Source organism: Orycteropus afer, unplaced genomic scaffold (genome assembly GCF_000298275.1).
Source record: "Orycteropus afer afer isolate SDZICR_OR568_19922 unplaced genomic scaffold, OryAfe1.0 scaffold00100, whole genome shotgun sequence".
In the NCBI taxonomy this organism is placed as follows: domain Eukaryota; kingdom Metazoa; phylum Chordata; class Mammalia; order Tubulidentata; family Orycteropodidae; genus Orycteropus; species Orycteropus afer.
Window position 1 is genome coordinate 6,728,683 of NW_006921687.1, and position 21,861 is coordinate 6,750,543.

Sequence of the window (21,861 nt, forward strand, 5' to 3'; positions counted from 1 at the left end):
GGTCCGACTCCATGGCACATAACAACAACAACAACAACAACGGCTAATGAAGGAGCTTTGGTGGTATATAGTGGTTAAGGCATTTGGCTGCTAACCAAAAGGTCAGTGGTTCAAATCCACCAGCTGCTCTGCAGAAGAAAGAGAAGACAATCTGCTTCCAGAAACTTTTATAGCCTTGGAAACCCATGGGGCTTGCTATGAGTCAGAATCGACTTGATGGCAGTGAGTTTAGTTTAATGGCTAATGATCATGAGTATCTCTTCATGGATTTGTTGGCTACCTGAATATCTTCTTTGGTGAAGTGTCTGTTCTTGTCCTTTGTCCAGTTGTTAAATGGATTGTCTTTTTGTTGTTGAAGTGTTGAAGTTTTAGAGTTTAGTCCCTTGTTGCTAATCAAAATTTTTCCACTCTGTGGATTATTATTTTACTCTTTTAGAGAGGTCTTTTGATGTGATGCACATAAGTGTTTAATTTTAGAAGGTCCCAGTCAGCTAGTTTATCAGCTAGTTTATCTCCTGCTGTTTGTGTATTTTTAGTTATTTTTGGTAAGATTATTTATGCCATAAATTAGGGCTGTAGGTTTGCCCCTATTTTTTTTTTTTCCCATGATCTTTATAGTTTTAGATTTTAGATTTAGGTCTTTGATCTGTCTTGAGTTAGTTTGGGGATATGGTGTCAGGTATGAGTCCTATTTCATTTTTCTGTAAATGGATATCCAGCTTTGCCAGCACCATTTGTTCAAGAGACTCTGTTCTCCATTTGATAGATTTCAGCCCTTTGTCACATATCAGCTGCCCATAGATGGATGGATTAACTTATGGGTTCTCAAGTCTGTTCCACTGGTCTGTCATCATGTCAGTACCAGGTTGTTTTGCCTACCATGGCGGTATAGTAGGTTCTGAGATCAGAAAGTATGAGATCTCCTACTTTATTCTTCTTCAGAAGTGCTTTGTTTATCCAGGATCTCTTTCCTTTTCACGTAAAGTTGGTGATTAGTTTTTTAGTCTCTTTATAAAGAATGTTGATGGAATCTTAATCGGGATTACGTTGTATCCGTAGATCACTTTGGGTAGTATTGACATATACACAATGTTAAGTCTTCCTATCCATGAGCATGGCATGTTCTATTTATGTACATCTCTTCTGGTTTCTTGCAATAGTGTTTTGTAGTTTTCTTTGTATAGGCCTTTTATAGGTTTGATTACCTTTATTCCTAAGTATTTCATCTTATTGTGGCTATTATATATGGCGTTGTTTCCCGATTTAGTTTTCAGAGTTCTCTTTGTTAGTGTAGAGAAATCCAACTGAGTTTTGTACATTGATCTTATACCCTGACACTTTGTTAAATCTTTTTGTTCATTCCAGTAGCTTTTTTGTAGAATCTCTGGGATTTTCTATATGTAGGATCTGCAGTGAATTGCTTGATATGGCCCTTCTAGCCATTGTCCTCCATTTTGTGATGTATTACAAATCCTTTTATCCATGCCTATTTAGGGTAGTGTGGTAGTTAAGGTTGGGTGTCGACTTGGGTGGGCATCTGGTAGTATCTATTCCCTATAATGACTGGCAATCTACTCCGTGGTAGAATTTGCTGTGAGCAACTGAGTAGCTGCTTTTAAACTCCTGTGTTAAAGTCATCCACTTGGAGCAGCACAAAGTAACCAAAACAGGTGGGATATATCTTGAGTCCCGCCTTGCTGAAGCGGGTAACTCAAATCACCACCCTTGGTTTCCTTGATGGTATATATAGAAATCTTCTGGGAAGGTTCGCTCTCTCTTGCTCTGGTTCTGCATTTTTGCTCTGGTTCTGCATTTTGGGTCATCATCTCACCCCTGGATTTGAGACAGCAGCTGTCAGCTGATCTGCTGATTTAGGTTCGTCAAACCGTGAGAATTGGGAGGATCTTACAGACCTACTTACCGACCTGGGACTTGCCAGCCTGCCAGCCTCCCAAGCCTCCACCACCACTACATGTGAAGATCCCTTGGGTGTCTGTAGGTTCTGTGAGATGTTACAGTGAAATACAGAACCCTAAGACAGGAGGTAGGTTACTGAGAGGAGGAGAAGGAGTTAATGTCTGAAATGATGGAGTGGCACAGTAGTTTGGACATTTGAGACATCTTTAACCTTTGCCTCATGGGGACCAGCCTTGTGCTGATCTTTCTAAGAGAAATTGTTCAAGCAAGATCGTATCATCTGCAAATAGAGATTTTACTTCTTTACTAATTTGGATGCCTTTTATTTCCCTTTCTTGCCTTATTTGTCTGTGTGGGACTTGCAGTACAGTATTGAATAAAAATGGTAATAAAGGACATCCTTGTCTGCTTCCCACTCTCAAGGGGAATGCTTTCAATCTCTCTCCATTGCAAATAATGTTGGTTGTTGGTTTTGTGCATATGCTCTTTGTTATGTTGAGAAATTTCTCTTATATTCCTATTCTGCTGAGAGTTTTTATCAGGAATGATTATTTGATTTTCTCAAATGCCATTACCATAATTGTGTAGTTCTTTTTCTTTGTTTTATTTATGTTGTGAATTGAGTTGTTTTTCTAATGTCGAGCCTTCCCAGCATACCTGGTATGAATTCCATTTGGTTATGATGTATTTGTGTGTGTGTGTGTGTGTGTGTGTTGGATTCTGTTTACTACGGTTTTGTTGAGGATTTTTGCATATATATTAATGAGGGATATTGGTCTATAATTTTTTTTTATTATTATTTTTTTTATTAGGATTTGGGTGAAGATTTACAGAGTAAATTCACTTTTCATACAGCAGTTCACATATACTTTGTCTCATGTCATTGACCAAAATTTACAATGCAGCAGCTCCCCTCCCACTTCCTCCCCATAGTGACCTCCTCCCAGTGTCCATCCCTTCATACTCTTCTGCACCCTGAGCTATCTCCCTGTGCACAAGCAGCCCTTCCTTCTCCCATGATTGTTCTCTCCAGGGCGTGTGTCTACTTGAGGTAAATGTTTAACTCACATGCCTGTACTTTGTTTGGCTGGAAACCACAGTTGTGGGTTCAATTCCAGACCTGAAGGGCAGCTAGGGGCCATAGTCTCAGTGGTTACACCAGGCTCTATTGGACCAGCAAACCTGGTCCCCACCTTTTTTTTTTTTTTTTTTTGCCTCCAAATGATTTTGAGTTTTGTACCACTGTAATTTTCTTTTTTAGCAGTATCTTTATTTGGCTTTGATATCAAGCTTATGCTTGCTTCATAGAATGAATTTGGGAGTGTTCTATCCTTCTATATGTTTTGGAATCGTTTGAGGAGAACTAATGTCAGCTCTTCTCTGTTTGGTAGACTTCTTCAATAAAACCAACTAGCCTGGGCTTTTTTTTTTTTTTTTTGGTTGGGAGATTTTATATGCCTGGTTCAATTTCTTCTTTTGTTATGGGTCTGTTCAAATTTTCTACCTGTGTTAGTTTAGATAAGAAGTTTCTAGAAATTGGACTATTTCTTCTAGGTTTTCAACTTTGTTGGCATATACTTCTCCTTAGTATTCTCTTATTATCCTTTTTATTTCAGTCGATTCTGTTGTAAAGTAACCCATTTCATGTCTTATTTGTGTTATTTGCATCTTCTCCCTCTTTTCCTTTCTTAATTTGGCCAGTGATTTGTCAATTTTATGAATCCTTTCAAAGAACCAACTTCTAGTCTTGTTCATTCTTTCTATTGTTTTTTGCTTTCTGTTTCATTTATTTCTGCTCTAATCTTTATTATTTACTTTATTCTGGTGACTTTGGGCTTTTTTTTTTTTTTTTCCTGCTCTTTTTCTATTGGAGTTAAAGGGTTAAGGTGTTGATTTTGGCTCTTTCTCCTTTTTTATTTTGTGTGTTTATTACTATAAACTGATCTCTGAGCAGTGTTTTTGCTGTGTCCCAAAAGTTTTGGTATGTTGTGTTTTCATTCTTGTTTGATTCTAGGAACTTTTAAATTTCTTTCTTTTTTTCCCCCATGGTAATTTTATTTATTTGTTTGTTTGTTTATTGTAATGCAAAGTATACCTTTTTTTTTTTTTTTTTTTTTTTTTTTACTTTTATTGTGGTGACCTGGCAGCCAACAAAGAAGGTTTCCTTCCACATATAAACCTTTCCTTAACTTTTTTACAACAATGAACTACTACTATATTTGTCCTTCTGTGATTGACTTATTTCACTCAGCATAATATCCCAAGTTCATCCATGTTATGCAGTGTTTTGTAGAGAATCTACATTATTCTTTAGTGTTGCATAGTATTCCATTTTGAGTACAAACCATAGTTTGGTTATCCATTCTTCTGTTGATGGGCACCTAGGTTGTTTCCATCTTTTTGCTATTGTAAATAGATGAACATGGGTGTACATATATCTGTTCTGCGCCTGGGTCTCACTTCTTTAGGATATATACCTAGTAATGGAATTGCTGGATCAAATGGTATTTCTAATTCCAACTTTTTAAGAATTGCCATACTGCTTTCCACAGTGGTTGTATCATTTTATAGTTTCACCAGCAGTGTATGAGAGTCCCAATCTCTCCACATCTTCACCGGCATTTGTCATTTTCTGTCTTGTTGAACTTTGGTACTAGTGCTGGGGCAAGATAGTATCTCATTGTTATTTGGATTTGTATCTCCTTAATGGCTTATGATCATGAACATTTCTTCATGTTTGTTGGCTGTCTAAATATCCTCTTTGGTGAAGTGTCTATTCATATCTTCTGCCCATTTTTTAATTGTACTGTTTGTCTTTTTGTTGTTGAGGTGTTGGGGTTTTCTATAAATTTTAGAGATAAATCCCTTGTCAGATATGTTGTTGCTGAATATTTTTTCCCAATCTGTAGGTTCTCTTTTTACCCTTTTGGAGAAGTCTTTTGAATCATGTAATAATTTCATTTTTTTATTTCTTCTGTTACCCACTGGTTTTTAAGCAGGGTGTTACTCAGTTTTCATGTATTTGATTTTTTCCCCTCGTTCTTCCTATTTTCTTCTAATTTTATAGCATTGTGATCTGAGAACTGCTTTGTATTATTTCAATCTTTTTAAATTTATTGATGCTTGCTTTGTAGCCTAACATATTGTCTACTCTGGAGAAGGATACATGTGCAGTGGAAAAGAATGTGTACTGGGCTGTTGTTGGTCCATGTCTATGAAATTAAGTTGGTTGATTGTATTGTTTAGATCTGCTGTATCTTTGTTGAGTTTCTTTCTAGTTGTTCTGTCTCTCATCAAAAGTGATGTGTTAAAGTCTCCTACTGTTATCAAGGAATTGCCCACTTCTCTTTTCAATTCTGTTAAAGTTTGTTTTATGTAGTTTGGAGCTCTTTCATTGCATGCATAGATACTTACTTTAGTTACAGCCTCTTGTTTGACTGACCCTTTAATCATTATATAATTCCCTTCCTTGTCTCTTTTGCTGGTTTTTGCCTTAAAGTCTATTTTGTCAGAGATTAATATTGCCACCCCTGCTCTTTCTTGGTAGCCATATGCTTGATATATTTTTCTATCCTTTGATTTTTAGTTTATTTTTATCTTTGTGTCTAAGGTGTGTCTCTTGAAGGCCACACATATTGACAGGTCATGTTTTCTGATCCATTCTGCTTCTCACTGTCTCTTGACTGGTGCTGTTGTTGTTGTTATGTGCCGTCGAGTTGAACCCGACTCATAGTGACCCCTCCTTGGGTTTCCTAGGTGGTATCACTATGGAAGTAGATTGCCCAACCTTTCTTCCGCTTGACTGGTGCATTTAATTTATTTATAGTCAGTGGTATTATTGATAGGTATGAATTTACTGCTGTCATTTTGTTGTGCTTTTTTTTTGTTGTGTTATTTCTTTTGTTTTATATACTTCTCTGTGCTGAGTTCTTTTTGTTTATGGATTTTCTTTTCATTTCCTTTGTTGCTGTTGATTTTGCATTTACTGAGTCCTTATGATTTTTTAATTATATATTTTGGTGAGAAGGTTTATTATTTTCTTTGAGGTTACCCTGAAATTTACTTTTATCTTCCTAGATTTAAAACAGTCTGTTCTATCTTGATATCATTTTAACTTCCTCTCCATATGGAAGTTCTATAAATATACTGTTTATTCCCTTTTTGTTTTGTAGTTGTCATTGTTTACAGATTGACATATTTATTTCTTTATTTTCAGTCTTGTAGCTTTATCTTATTTTAGAAAATTATTTATCTGAGTTGGAGTCCCAGTGATGTTGTCATGTGACTTAATCTCAGGTTGTTTGATGTTGCTAGTTCTCTGTTCAAAGAATTCCCTTAAGTATTTCTTACAAGGTTGGTCTGGTTTTTACAAAATCTAGAAATATCCTTATTTTCCATTGTATTTGAAGACTGATTTTGCTGGATTTACAATTCTTGGTTGGCAATTTCTTTTTTCTTTCAGGGTTTTATATATGTCATCCCATTGTCTTCTTGTGTGCACAGTTTCTACTGAGATATCAGAGCTTAGTGTGTTTAAATTCTTCTTTGTAGTTAATATTTCATTTTTCCCAAGCTGCTGTCATGATTCTTTCTTTGTCTTTGAGCTCAGAAAGTTTGATTTTGATGTCTTGGTGATTTTCTCTTCAGTCTATCCTATTTGAGATTTGTTAAGCTTCTTGGATGAATATCTTCTTGTCTTTTGTGATATTAGGGATTTTTTCTGCCAGCAAATCTTGAAATTTTTCTCTTTTTTCTTTTTTTCTCTTCCTCTTCTGGAATTCCAATCACATGTGAATTATTTCTCTTGATGGTGTACCATTTAACTCTTGCGCTGTCTTCATTTTTCTTCATTCTTTTTTATGATTATTCCTCTAATAGATAGATATCAAGGCACTTGTCCTCTATATTGCTAATCTTGACTTCCATAGATTCAGTCCCACTCTTTTGTTCTTCCAATGCATTATGTATTTCTGAGATTTTAGTGTTAATTTTCTGGATTTCTACTTGCTGTTTTTGTATGGTTTCCAGTTGTCTGTTTATTTGTCATTTTCTTCTTTTATTGTTTTCCTGAATTCTTTTAGGGTTTTGCTTGTGTTTTCCTTGATCTCTTGGAGGACTCTCAATATAAGTCTTTTGGATTTCTTATTAGATAGCTCCTTTACCATTTCTTCCTCAGGGTGGTTTCCTGGTTTTTTATTTTAGGCACTTGCTGAAATCATCTTGTCCTGCTTCTTTAGATAATTTGATATTGTCTGTTCTTTCCGAGGCATTAGGATATTATTATATTTATTAATTGTATGTTTGTTTGCTGCATCTTGATTTTTTTTTTTTTCCAATGTATCCAGGCAGAGGGGATGGGTGTGCTACTCTGGTCACTAGTCTGGCCACACTGGAGTGCTTACTGCCTGTCTCTGGGTAGTTAGAGTATTGACTGGGTGTATCAATGCAGGTCTCAGTTTGCTAATCTTCTGAGGTGACTGAGGCCATGTTAGACAGGTGTTAGCTGTAGTCTGTCAACAGTCTGGTGGTGCAGGAGCAGGCAGTGGCACTTACCAAGTGAATGGGACCTCATCTATGGTAATTGTGGCTAGCTGTGGGGGCATAGTCACCACCTCTTGCTGGATGGGGAGGATTAGTAGTGGGCAGGTACATGCATGGTTGTGCTGCTGTGATCTCTTTATGGTAGCAGGATGTGAGTGGCAAGAAGTGGAGAATGGCAAGTGATAGGCAGAATGGGGGTAGGGAGTTGTGTGTTAGCATGTGTGGATTGTGCTGCTGTTAGCTCTCTCTAAGCAGAAGAGGGTTCTTGGCTGAGTCAGCAGGTGATCGGGACAGGGTGAGCACCTGGCATTGCCCAGTTGGGTCAATGGATTGGCAGGGCAGGGCAAGTAGCCAGTACTATGCCAGAGTGGCCTGCCACTGCCTGACTGGGATGGCAGGTGGGAAAGGCAGAGCAAGTGGCTGGCACCCTGCTAGAGCAGCCTGCTGCCCCTCAGCAGGGTTGTTGGGCGATGGGAAGTCTTGCAGTCAAGGTGGTAGAGGAAGGTGGTGGTCAGGGCTGAGGGGAGAGGGGGACTCATTTTACATTGGTCCCTGGCAGTCAGGACTGCAGGAATGGGGAGTTTGTGGTGTTTATCACTAGGAGGGTAGAGAGAAGGGGACATGCTCTTCTGGTCATTGGGTGAAGGTGCCTGAGCTTGTCCATTGGCTGCAGCCAACAGTTGGGCCTTGTTTTACTCTAGGTATCTCTACACAATTGCTCTATGTCCTGTTGAAAATTCTGTGAAGTTGCTTTTTGTGCATCTCACCTGGGATTGCTGCTGTCTTTGTGCTGAGATGGCCATGCTGTGCCAGGCCAGCTGGCATGGTCCCTCTGCTCTGTCTCTTCTCATTTGCTGTTTTCAGCAGTTACTTCTTCCAGTGAGTGTTTGATCAAATTCTTTGTCCTTTCATTTGCTGCTCAGGGTCCCAAGGTTGTCTTCTATATCTGTTTCATTTAGTTTCTTGGGTTTTTGCTATAGAATGACAGTGTGGTATATCTGACTAAGCCACCATTTTCACCAGAATTCACTATGTAAGCTCTTGGTACCTCAGTTCCCTCATTTTTGAAATAGCAGTTCCCAGGCTCTCAAGGATGTGTGTGTGTGCGCGCGCGCGCGTGCACGCACACATGAGAGAGAGAGATAAAGAATTAAATAACATAGTGCACATGATACACTGAGGACCCAATAATAGAGTTATTCTTATTATTATAACTTTTTTAAATTATGTGAATGTTTTATAACAGTAATACATTGCTTTTATATTCAAAAATTTTGGAAAAAATAAAATACCACTCTCAGGTAGAGAGCTGAAGAATGGTCTAAAGCTCAGGATGCTTGGACATTGATCTGCTATTTGTTGGCCTTAAGTAAACAGCCAATATTTCTGGGTTTGTTTGTACTAGCTCCCAAAATTGAGAGTGAAGAATGTAAATATTTTAGACAGTGCTTCTCTATAAGCATTTGATATTATATAAGAAGTGATTAAAGACTCATACCTGCTGAGCAAAACCAAAAAAACCCCAGTGCCGTCAAGTTGATCCCAGCTCATAGTGACTCTCATTGGGTTTCTGAGGGGGTAAATCTTTACAGAACTAGATTGCTGCTGAGCAAAAATGCGCATAAACAGAGTCTCTATTAACAAGAGGTACTGGAAGGGAATAAGCATCCACTGCTTCGTAGGTCTGATAGGCCCTTACCCAGCACCAGCTGTCTCTACAGTGCTATGTGTCTGAATTAGAACTTTGAAGCAACTGGAAGCAGTAATTATAGCTGAAAGTAGGCTTGGTTTTGTCCAACTTTAGTATCTGTCTTCACACAGATACATCTTTGTATTCTATGCTAATTTTTCATCAGCCACCTGTCTCAAAGCCTGTGATCAATAGGAAACACCAAAACATTGAATTTTTAGTATATATTTATATTTATAGAAAAACCTAATTTTTCAAAATTATGTATTTGTTACAGATTTTGCATCCTGAAGTTCAAACTCTAGATCTGCAGAGTTGTGATATTTCAGATACGGCTCTCCTGCACCTGTGTAACTGCAGAAAACTGAAAAAACTAAATTTAAATTCCTCAAAAGAAGACAGAATTACTATAACTTCAGAAGGTATTTGTCTTAGTGTGGGTTCTGTAGCGAAGTAAAACCGGTGAGACATATATATGAGTATGTAGAGAGAGATTTACTTCAAGGAAATGGCTTACACAAAAGTGGGACTTGCCAAATCCTAAATCTGTAAGTCAGGCAGCAGACTGGAGACTTCTGCTGGCTTACAGGTTTGAGTGGCTGGCCAGTCCAGAGTCTGCAGATCATGCAACAGGCCAGCTACTTCTGCAGGAAGTACTTCATCCAAGAACCAGAGGTCAGGCAACAAGAAGAATCCAGGGTTGAGAGAGAGAGAGCAAGCTTTGCTAGAACATCTATTTATATAATGGGAGGCAGGCCACACCCCCAAGGAAACTCCCCTTTCAACTGATTGGCTGATCATATCAGATCACATCGTGGAAGGTGATTATATTATATTACATTATATGCCAAATGACTGAGAATCATAGCCTAGACAAATTGACACATAATATTAACCATCACTGTATATTTATTAACATTGAAGGAGTTAACAGATTTCTATTCACCAATGTGGTATAATTTTGGAGCAAAGAAGGGGAAAAATGTATCAAAAGGATATGAAGATGTGAAAGGAATAGAAATTATATTAACCAATAAAAATACTCAGGCTAATATAAACATCCAAATTAGAATTCTTGCTTAATTTTTATCACCAGTGCTGAAATTCATTGGGTCACTACCTTTCCTTTTAAACATATTTAAATATAGAGATAGCCACCCATGTTTATTTTTCCTGGTATAATGAAACAAATGACCATTGTATAGTTTAAGTTAAGGCTTTTTTGATGCAGCAAACAACAGAGAGTTAATCGTCAGATTAAGCTTACTAAACACTCTCTTATTAGTCTGTGCAATGGTTAGTTTTACATAGCCATATGAACTAAGTTTTTTATCATCATTATTAAATGAAATAGTAGATGTTTACTATTCTTTTAAACTGAGACTATTCCCCTGGCTGATTTAAGAAAGAGGAACTTATCTGGCCCATTAAGTTTCTGGAAAATTTTGAAGTCACCTTGTTTAGCAAATTAGGATATTCATGATATTGCAAAGAGGCATCAATTTTTAAATGTTTATGTAAGTAATGACTCACTAAAAAGAACTTCCAGGCTCTGCACAGGTGAATAAAATAATTCTTTCTTAAGATACAGAAATGATAAAATAACTTACTCATGAATTTGCTACCTTCCCTTTTGTGTATTTTGCCATAAAAGTATCTTTTAATAGTGCTGCAATGTTTGTTCAGGACTGAAGGGCCCAGGAGCCCTAAAGTACTCTTTTATTTATTGGACACTGTATCATGTACCAGGCTGCTGTTTGTGTTTACATCGAATTTAGTTGGATTTAAGGACTTTTCTTTTCTTGACCCTCAGTAAAAATTTAAGATTGGTCCAGGCCAACAGAGAAGGAGCATGGTAATAGGGAGAGGGGAAAAAAGTGATTTTTAGGACAGAATCAAAGAGGAAAGGGAGAATACAGAGGTACCTAAGGATAAGCATGCAGACCATTGCTTAAAACATTTGGACAGTTTAATTTTTTATTTCCCTTTAGAGTCTCTAAGAAAATTAACTTTATTTCTTTAAAACTTCTGTTTAACCAAAAAGGAATCATCTACTTTTATTTATCTAATTTGGTCCTGAATGACTTTTGGCTATTTCTCAAAGGTAAATCTTACCTTAAGCAGATTTTCCATCAGTTGCAGGTATTTTGAAGAATATACCACAGGTTATATAGAGAATTCCTGAAACATTCCAGAAGAGTTTGAATAATGACACCATTAAGGAAAAGTAAGTCCATCCTTGCAGATGGTCTACTTTGGAAAAGGCTAATATATATGCAGTTGGATGAATTAGTGGTAATTGCTGAAATGAGAAACAGTAACATTGCTCATATATATATATACATATCTCATCAATATGTAATTATGTTTTCTCCCAGGAATAAAAGCTGTGGCTTCATCTTGCTTATACCTGCATGAAGCTTTTTTGAAAAGATGCTGCAATGTCACTGATGAAGGAGTACTTGCTCTTGCACTCAATTGCCGGCTGCTAAAGGTCATTGATTTAGGTGGCTGCTTAGCTATTACTGATGTGTCCTTACATGCATTAGGAGAAAACTGCCTATTTTTGCAGTGTGTTGACTTTTCAGCTACTCAGGTAAATGTAAATGTAGACTTGAAGCATATAGACTGCATGTGTTTGCCCAGTGTATTTCTATGACATAATGAATTTTTTTGCTGTTGATTGAAATTGTTGACCACTTCATGCTTTGGGGGTTAAATAATTGCAACATAGTTTGGCACATTCCCCTCAATTATTTTAAGTAACAAGGATGAGAAGCATGTATAGTTAAAACATATGTTTGCTGAGTGAGAGGCAATGAAACTGTTGTAAAGATTAATAATTTTTAGAAAATTTTATTTCTATCATCACCATGTATGTGCATTCTTTCTTTTAGGTATCTGATAATGGTGTGATTGCACTTGTTAGTGGGCCTTGTTCCAAGAAATTAGAGGTAATTAAAAAATATTTTTAAAGATGATGCTAATTCTATTTTTATATTATCCTCAAATTATTTTTAAACCTAGCAACCAATGCTTTATTTTTTCTCCCTTTTTTTATATTTTATTGAGTTTTTAGTGAAAGTTTACACAGCAAATTAGGTTCTCATTTAAAAATTTCTCTAAATATTGTTCAGTGACATTGGTTATATTTTTACATTGTGTCAACAGTCTCATTATTTCTATTCTGGTTGTTCTTCCATTAATCCAGCTTCCCTGTCCCCAACTGACCTTCTCATCTTTGATTCAGGTTAAATGTCAACCATTTGGCCTCGTATAGATGTTTTGTTTATTTTTTTTAAAGAGCATAGTACTCATGAGTGATATTATTTATTTTATGAGCCAATCTGTTACTTAGCTGAAAGGTGACCTCTAGGAGTAGTTTCAGTTCAAAATGGTAAAGGGTGTCACAGGTGATATTCTTGGGAATTCCTCTAGTCTCTTTACCTGTCCAGTAAGTCTGGCTTTTCTTTTTTGTTTTTTTAAGAATTAGCATTTTGTTCTACAGTTTTCTTCCTTCTTTTTCTTCATCTATTACTCATCTTACTATTAATTTTCTTGACCTATTGTGTACTTGTGTTTTTTAGTTATTGTGATGCTGAATGGTCAGAATGGTCAGTAGTGGTAGCCTAGCACCATCTAGTTCTTCTGGTCTCCGAATGGATGAGGCCATGGTTCATGTAGGCAGTTAGTACTGTAGGCTGTTTTCTTAAGTCAGTAGTTTCATTCTTTCTCATTTGCTCCAGATTAGTATCAATCAGTGCCTTATGAGGTATTTTTGTGGGCTTTTTTTTTTTTTTTTTGCCCCTATCTCTTTATTCTAGAGTAAAGAAAAGCTTGGTAAAGTTCAAGGATAGATTATGTTTTAAAATAAAAAACCCATTTCATTTCCAATTGACATTCCCATTTTATAGAAGTTATCACTTCTAAAACATTTAAAGGTACTCATACTATGGATGAAGGTTGTGAAAATTTTATAAATGTAAAATGATATTCTTTAGCATTTTCATGTTTGCTATTTCTACCAGAACTCTTTATTCTCTTGAATCCTCTTTTTCTAGATAAACACATTTGTACAACCATTTTAAATGATTTTAAATTACTGTTCAGTGTTTAGATTCAATGACTGAAATGTCACTTATATCCTATTTCTTCTGAATATATTAAGAAGCCTTCCAGGAATGTGGTTCCTTCCCTACCTAACTTTTTCCCAAGTGCTTTGGGTGGGTGGGGGACTCGTATTTAATACAACTATGTTTTATAAAAATAAAAACAAAGTAAACGCACTGCTGTTGAGTTGGAGCTGACTCATAGCGACCCCTCCTTGATTTTCTGAGGTGGTATCACTGCGGAAGTAGATTGCCCAACCTACCTTTTGAGGAGTTGCTGGTGGGTTTGAACCTCCAGCCTTCTGGTTAGCCATCAAATGCTTTAGGCACTATACCATCAGAGCTCCCTTTATAATAATAAGCCACATCAAATTCTTTCTTAAAGTACACAGGCAATAAATAAATTATAAATTTAGTATTAATAACTATTTTTTTCTTTTTTTTAATCAATTTCTATATGTAAAATTTAGTGCATTGATTACATTCTTCAAGTTGTTCCTCCCTCATTAACATAAATTCTCTGCCCCCTTAAAGTTCGTATCTCATATTTCTAGTTGCTGTTGTTAATTTGATCCCATAGAGATATTTCTTAAAATAGCATAAAGCACAAGGCAGACCTTTTTTTATTAGTTAAGCTAAACTATTGTTTGATTTTTTTAAAAAAAAACTTTTTATTGTAATTTGGGTGGAATTTTACAAAGGAGGTTTGTTTTACATTCAACAGTTCATACACATTTTATTTTATGACACTGATTACAATCTCCACAAAGTACCAGCTCTCTTCCTACTTCCTCCCTGTGGTTACCCTTTCCCTATGTCCCTCTTGCCTGTGTTTTCCTGCCTCCCTAGCTTTCTCCCAGTATTAATAACTATTATAATGGAATGGCAGTGCCATGTTTTTGCCAGAATATTTCCCCTTGAGTTATTGCTCAAAGAGATTCTATTACGTGATATTTATGTATCTGGGTCCTGCTTATATGGTTATCATATATGTTATATTATTAAAAAATGTTTTGTTAATAAATTACACATTTTTCTGATAACTTCCAAATTTCAAATTGCGTCTTAAATGTAGGGGCAATAAACTTTGCCATAATTTTTACTATTTTCAGTGCTAACATTTGTTGACCACTTACTATATGCCATTCTCTGTGTTGTGTTATACCTACTGTGGTAGTTAAGTTTGTGTGTCAATTTGGCTAGGCCTGGTTGACTGGCTGGGCAGCTAAATGTAGTTATTCCCCAAGGTAAGATTGGTAATTAACTCCATGGCTCCATGGTGGAATGTATTGAAGCAGCTGAGTAGCTGCTTTAGGGATGTGGTCTGCTTCCCATATATAAGAAACAGCTTTGGGAATGGTCTCTAGCTTATGGCACGCTTGAACCTTGCATGTAGCTGTGTCATTGTTCAGCAGTCTGCCATGCTCTGCCAACCTTGGGACTTTCAATGGACTTGAATTAATGGCCTGCCATGTAATTTGGTAACATCAGGACTGTGTCTTTTTACTTGTCAACCTTGGGCTTGTCGGCCTCAGCAGCTAGCAGCTGTCATGAGTGACGAAAAGCCTCCAGCTTCAGTGGGCTGGAAGTAGGAGGCAGAGCTGAAGGCCAAGGTTGAAGGGCTTTCATCCAACCCCTAGAGCCTGGCACTTTTAACTCAAACTTCTAGCCTCCCAAACTGTAAGAGAATAAACTCCTGTTTGTTCAAGCCATCCCATTCGTGGCATATTCTTATCAGAGTGGCACTAGGTAACCAGAATACCTACTCAAAAATCTCACTGCCATTGAGTCAATTCCAACTCATAGCAACCCCTATTGAGTTTCCAAGGCTATAAATCTTTATGGAAGCAGACTGCCTCTTCTCTCTCCTGTGGAGCAGCTCATGGGTTTGAACTGCCAACCTTCTGATTAGCAGCCTAATGCCTTAACCACTACACCAAGATCTCCTTTTATATTTACTAGGTTATTTAATTCTTAAAATAATGTTGTCATTGTTGTTAGGTACCATAGAGTCAGTTCTGACTCATAACAACCCTATGTATAATAGAATGAAACACTGACTGGTTCTGCACCATCCTTACAATCACCGTTGTTTTTCAGCCTGTTGTTGCAGCCATGGTGTCAGTCCCTTTCATTGAGGGTCTTCCTCTTTTTCGCCAACCCTCTGCTTTACAAAGCATGATATCCTTCTAAAGGCACAATATTATCCCATTATTATCAATATTATCCCATTTTTATGACCATCATGGTTCCTTCTTATAGGAAAAATAAGGTTCAGAGTTCTGAGATTCTTTGAACCTATGTAATTCTTTATAAATAATATTTATATTGATAAAAACAAAAAGGATAATAATTAAAAATATTATCTGCAATATGTGTAATTCTTAAATTAGAAATAATAGTTATTACCCAATTTCAATTTATCCTACTTTAATTATATAAAGTTTTCAGGATCTGATAACCTATAGTTGTAAGATACTTATAACTTATTTCATTGAAGCTATCTTTTATTTGTTTCAGTGGCATTGAAAGTACTGAGATTCATCTTTACCTTATATTGACTTACTATCATTATTAGTATATTTAATTATACTTGTCTTGTCAGTTTGTAGGGAGCTCTGGTGGCATAGTGCCTAAGGCATTTGACTGCTAAATAGAAGGCTGGCAGTTCAAACCCACCAGACCCTCCTCGGAAAGAAGGTTAGGCAATCTATTTCCATAGAGACACTGCCTCAGAAACCCAAGGAGGAGTCGCTATGAGTCGAATTTGACTCAATAGCAGTGAGTTTGTTTTGGTATTTTGGTCAGTTTGTTGTACTGTGGTGGCTTACAAGTTGCTCTGGGACTGGAGGCTATACCACTAGTATTTCAGATACCAGCAGGGTCACCTGTGGTGGACAGGTTTTAGCAGAGTTTCCAGATAAAGACAGACTGGGAAGAAGGACAGGGCCATCCACTTCTGAAAAGATTGGCCACTGAAAACCATATGAATAGCAGTGAAACACTGGATATATTACTGGAAAACTTTATGAATAGCCTTGAAACGTTGTCTGATGAATGGCAGAAAATGAGCCCCTCAGGTTGGAAGGCACTCAGAATACAGCTGGGGAAGAGCTGCCTCCCCAAAGTACAAGTCCACCTTAATGATGTGAATGGAGTAAAGCTTGAGGAACTTTGTTTGCTAATGGAGCACTACTCACAATGGAAAGAAACAGCTGCAAACATTAATTAACAATCAGAACAAGGAATGTGTGAAGTGTGACTCTGGGAGAATTGGAAGTTGTCAAAAATGAAATGGAATGAATAAAGATTGATATCCTAGGCATTATTAGTGAGCTGAAATGGACTGGTATTGGCTGTTTTGAATCAAACAGTGATATGATCTACTATGCTGAAATGGACTGGTATTGGCTGTTTTGAATCAAACAGTGATATGATCTACTATGCAAGAAATGACAAATTGAAGAGGAATGACATTGCATTCATTAGCAGAGAGAACATCTCAAGATTTTTCCAAAAGTGCAGTGCTGTGAGTGATAAGGTAATATCTATATGCCTAGAAGGAAGACCAGTTAATACTACTACTATTCCAATTTGCACACCAACTACTAAAGCCAAAGATAAAGAAATTAAAGATTTTTCCCAACTGCCACAGTCTGATATTGACCAAACATGTGATCAAGATGTATTGATAATTATTGGTGATTGGAATGTGAAAGTTGGAAACAAAGAAGATTATCAGTAGTTGGAAAATAATGGCCTTGGTGATAGAAATGATGCTGGAGATCACATGATAGAATTTTGCAAGACCAATAACTTATTCATTGCAAATACCTTTTTTCAACAACTTCAACAGTAACTATACACATAGACCTCATCAGATGGAATACACTGAAATCACATCAGCTACATCTGTGGAAAGAGGCAGTGTACACAAGCTCAATAGCATCAGTGAAAACAAGGCCAGAAGCTGACTATGGAACAGACCATCCATCAGTTGCTCATATGCAAGTTCAAGTAGAAGCTGAAAGAAAATAAGTCCACAAGAGCCAAATAGGATGTTGATTATATCTCACCTGAATTTAAAGACCATCTGAAAAATACATACGATGCATTGAACACCAGTGACCAAAGACCAGACAAGTTGTGGGATGACATCAAGACTGTCATACATGAAGAAAGTAAAATGGTCATTAAAAAGACAGGAAAGCCCTCAGAGACAACCAAACACCTTGGGAGAGGGAACCATTAGGCCTGCCGACTCAGGACCATAGTATTGGGGGACACCAGGCTCAATTGGCACAACATAATACATAAAAATCTTATTCCACAACCTATTTTGGTGAGTGTCAGCTGGAGTCTTAAAAGCTTTCAAGCAGCCATCTGAGATGTAGCTAATGGTCTCCTCTCATCTGAAGCAAAGAAGAGTGAAGAAAATCAAGGGCATTTGGAAACAATTAGTCTAAGAATATGATGCACCTCAAGACTAGTAGAACTAGATTGACCATGGATACCAATGCCAACCACTTAGGAAGGGATCAAAACAGGAGATCCTGAGTAGAGTGGGAGGAAAAATGGTGGAACAAACCTCTGAAACACAATAATGACCAGAATTACTGGTTGGATGGAGGCTGGTGGGACCCCCAAGACTATGGCCCTGGGATACCCTTTGGGCCTGGGGTAGGACTCACTCCCAAGGACTGGCCCTCACCCCAACAGCAGAAAGACTTACATGCAGAACACCCAACTCAGGGTGATGCACCCACCTAATCTATAATCTATAGAGATGGGAGCTCTGGTAGCATAGTGCCTAAGGCACTTGACTGCTAACCAGAAGGCTGGCGGTTCAAACCCACCAGCCACTCCTCGGAAGGAAGGTTGGGCAATCCTACTTCCGTAGTGATACTGACTCAGAAACCCAAGGAGGGGTCGCTATGAGTCGGGGCCGACTCGACGGCAAACAACAACAACAACAACAAGATATAGAGATATACCCCTTGGAGCAATTGGCCATGGGGCACCAGAGGGGCAGCATTCACATGGTGGGAAAGTTGGACAGACAGGACTGTAGAGTTAAGAAGGGCACGGGAGGGGGTTTCAGGGAAGGGTAGGGAGGAGAGTGGATTAGGGTTGAGGATGGTAATAGGGGCATGAAATCAAATGTACACGAACTGTTGAATGTAAAACAAATTATGCTCTGTAAATTTGTCCCCAGAGCACAATTTAAAAAAAAAAAAAAACACAGGAAAGGTAGAAAAGACCAAAATAGGTGTCAAAAGAGACTCTGAAACTTGCTCTTGAACATAAAGTAGCTAAAACGAATGGAAGAAATGCTGAAATAAAAGAACTGAACAGGGTGGCTTGAGAAGACAAAATAAAGTATTACAATGAAATGTGCAGAGACCTGGAGTTAGAAAACCAAAAGGGAAGAACATACTCAGTATTTCTCAAGCTGAAAGAGCTGAAGAAGAAATTCAAGGCACAAGTTGCAATGTTGAAGGATTCTGTAGGCAAAATACTGGACAGTGCAGGAAGCATTAAAAAGAAGATGGAAGGACTACACGGAGTCACTGTATCAAAAAGAATTGGTTGATGTCCAACTATTTCAGGAAGTACCATATGATCAAGAATCAATGGTATTGAAGAAGTCCAAGCTTCCCTGAAGAACTGGCGAAAAACAAGGCACCAGGAATGAATAGACTACCATTGAGATGTTTCAACAAAAGGATGCAGTGCTGGGGGTGCTTATTAATTTATACCAAGAAATTTGGAAGACAGTTACCTGGCCAGCTGATGGAAAGAGATCAGTAGTTGTGCCTATTCCAAAGAACAGGGAGCTCTGCTGGCATAGTGCCTAAGGCATTTGACTGCTAACCAGAAGCCTGGTAGTTCAAACTGACCAGCCACTCCTTGGAAGGAAGACTGGGCAATCTACTTCCATAGAGATACCGCCTCAGAAACCCAAGGGAGGGGTCATTATAAGTTGGAATCAACTTGAAGGCAGTGAGTTTGGTTTGGTTTTATTCCAAAGAAAAGTGATCCAACAGAATGTGGAAATCATCAAATAATGTCATTAATTTCACATGCAAGTAAAATCTTGCTGAACATCATTCAATACAGGTTGCAGCAGTATTTTGACAAGGAACTTCCAGAAATGCAAGCTGGATTCAGAAGAGGACTTGGAAAAAGTCATTGCTGATGTCAAATGAATTTTAGCTGAAAGCAAAGAATACCATAAGATGTCTACCTGTATCTTATTGACTATGGAAAGGCTTTTGACTGGGGAGCATAACAAATTATGGTTATTATAGTGAAGAATGGGAATTCCAGAACACTTCATTGTTCTCATGAGGAACCTGTACATGGACCAAGAAGCTGTTCAAACAGAATAAGGGAATCCTGTGGTTTCAAATCAAGAAGGGTATATAGCAGGCTTGTATCCTATCACCATACTTATTCAATCTATATATTGAACAAATAATCAGAGAAGCTGTACCATGTGAAGAATGCAGCATCAAGATTACAATCTGTGATATGCAAATGACACAACCTTGCTTGCTGAAAGTGAAGATAACTTGAAGCATTTACTGCTAAAGATCAAAGATTAGAGTCTTCAGAATGGATTATACCTCAGCATAAAGAAAACAAAAATCCTCACAACTGGACCAATAAGTAGTATCATGATAAATGGAGAAAAGATAGAAGTTGTCAAAGATTTCATTTTGCTTGGATCCACAGTCAACACCCATGGAAACAGCAGTCAGGAAATCAGATGTCATATTGAGCTAGTTAAAATCTGCTTTAAAAGACCTCTTTAAAGTGACCCTGACCCAAGCAATGGTATTTTCGGATGGCTTATATGCATGTGAAAGCTGGACAATGAATAAAGAAGACCAAAGAAGAGTTGATGCCTTTGAATTATGGTGTTGGCAGAGAATACTGAAAATACCATGGACTGCCAGAAAAATTAATAAATCTGTCCTGCAGGAATTGCAGCCAGAATGCTCCTTGGAAGTAAGAATGGTCAGATTTTGTCTCACCTACTTTGGTCATGTTATCAGAAGGGACCATTCTCTAGAGAAGGATGTCATGCTTGGTAAAATAGAGAGTCAGCAAAGAAGGGGGAAGACCCTCAGTGGGATGGATTGACATCGTGGCTGCAATGATAGGCTCAAGCATAGCAAGGATTGTGAGGGTGGCACAAGGTAGGCAGCATTTCATTTTGTCATACATAGGGTCGCTATGAGTCAGAGCTGACTTGACAGCACCTAACAACACATTTAATTACATCACAAATAATATCTTTAAATTGCCTTAAAGACTGATGTTTGAGACTATATATGTAGGTGGAAACAAATTATGTGACTAATTTCCTGAAATGATTTATATAAAATATGCTTGTTTCAAAAGACAGTCAACTTAATTCAGTAAACATGTATTGAATATCTAATATATACCAGATAGTTTGGTGCCTGTTTTGGCTAAAAAGATGTATAAGATCTAATATCTTCTCTCAAGAGTTTCACAGACTATATAGGGAGACAAATAATTGTAGTTATTGAACTATACCTTGGTAAGTATCCAAGTAGAAGTGTTGCATTAATAATTTCTTTTAGAAAGATCAGCACAGTGCTGGTTCCTATGAGGCAGAGGTTAAAGATGTCCCAAATGTCCAACTTTACCAAACTGTTGTACCACTCCATCATTTCTAACAGCTCCTCCTCCTCCTGCCCTCAGTACTCTCCCTCCCATCTTTAGGTTCCATAATTCATTGCATCATCTCACAGAACTCAACAAACCATTAAGGAAATGGTTTATGTGGTTGTTGAGGCTGACACGTCTCAAATCTGTGGGTCAGGCATCAGCTGGAGGCTTCTCCTGACTCATATGGTTACAGAAGCTGATGAACCCAAATCAGCTCGTCAGACAACAAGCTGCTGGCTCACATCCTAAGAACCACAGGTCAGAGGATGACAAGCCAGGTGCAGGATCCAGAGCAAGAGTGAGAACTTTGCCAGAGCATTCATATGTATTGGATGCAGACCACACCCTCAATGGAATTCTCCTTACTTGAGCAAAGCAGTACAAAGGTATGAAGGCTAGTGACTCTTTACTCAGGCATGAGTCAAGACGCATCCCTCCAAACGCGGTTAGATAGATAGATAACTATTGATTTGGGTGAAGAGAAGGGCAGTGTACCAAATGTGAGTGACCAGTATGGCAGCATTAAGGATGAGAAGGACATAGAGAAGTACATGGGAGGTACAGACAACAAATATGAACCCTTTTGCACATAAAGTACTGTGTTGTCAGTGAAGGCAAGCATGGGTAGATGGGTGGACAGATGGGTGGACAGGCTGAACTATTAGGTATGTCTATGAAATGGGGAGTATATCCAAGAACATAAATAAGGCTGGCAGACAATGGTCCTATAAGTTTATGTGAATGATCAGAATTCTCAGGTGTCTAGTAGAGTTGACAAGGGGAAGGTTGTGGTCATTGCTTGGTCATAGCCAGCTACCCAGAGGGACCGAGTAGTTGAACCTGTGGGCTTGGGACCATAGTCTCAGGGGACATCAAGCTCGATTGGCATAACATACCATA

General features: G+C 37.8%; 1 protein-coding gene across 1 annotated transcript in view; it reads left to right on the forward strand.

Annotated features, from left to right (window-relative positions):
* Positions 1–21,861, forward strand: part of AMN1 (antagonist of mitotic exit network 1 homolog) — a 52,601-nt gene that overhangs the window by 6,600 nt on the left and 24,140 nt on the right. Inside the window, exons 2-4 of the mRNA XM_007943173.2 lie at positions 9,426–9,570; positions 11,527–11,744; positions 12,046–12,102. Of these exons, the coding sequence (XP_007941364.2) occupies positions 9,426–9,570; positions 11,527–11,744; positions 12,046–12,102 (420 nt within the window). The remainder of the gene's footprint in view (positions 1–9,425; positions 9,571–11,526; positions 11,745–12,045; positions 12,103–21,861) is intronic.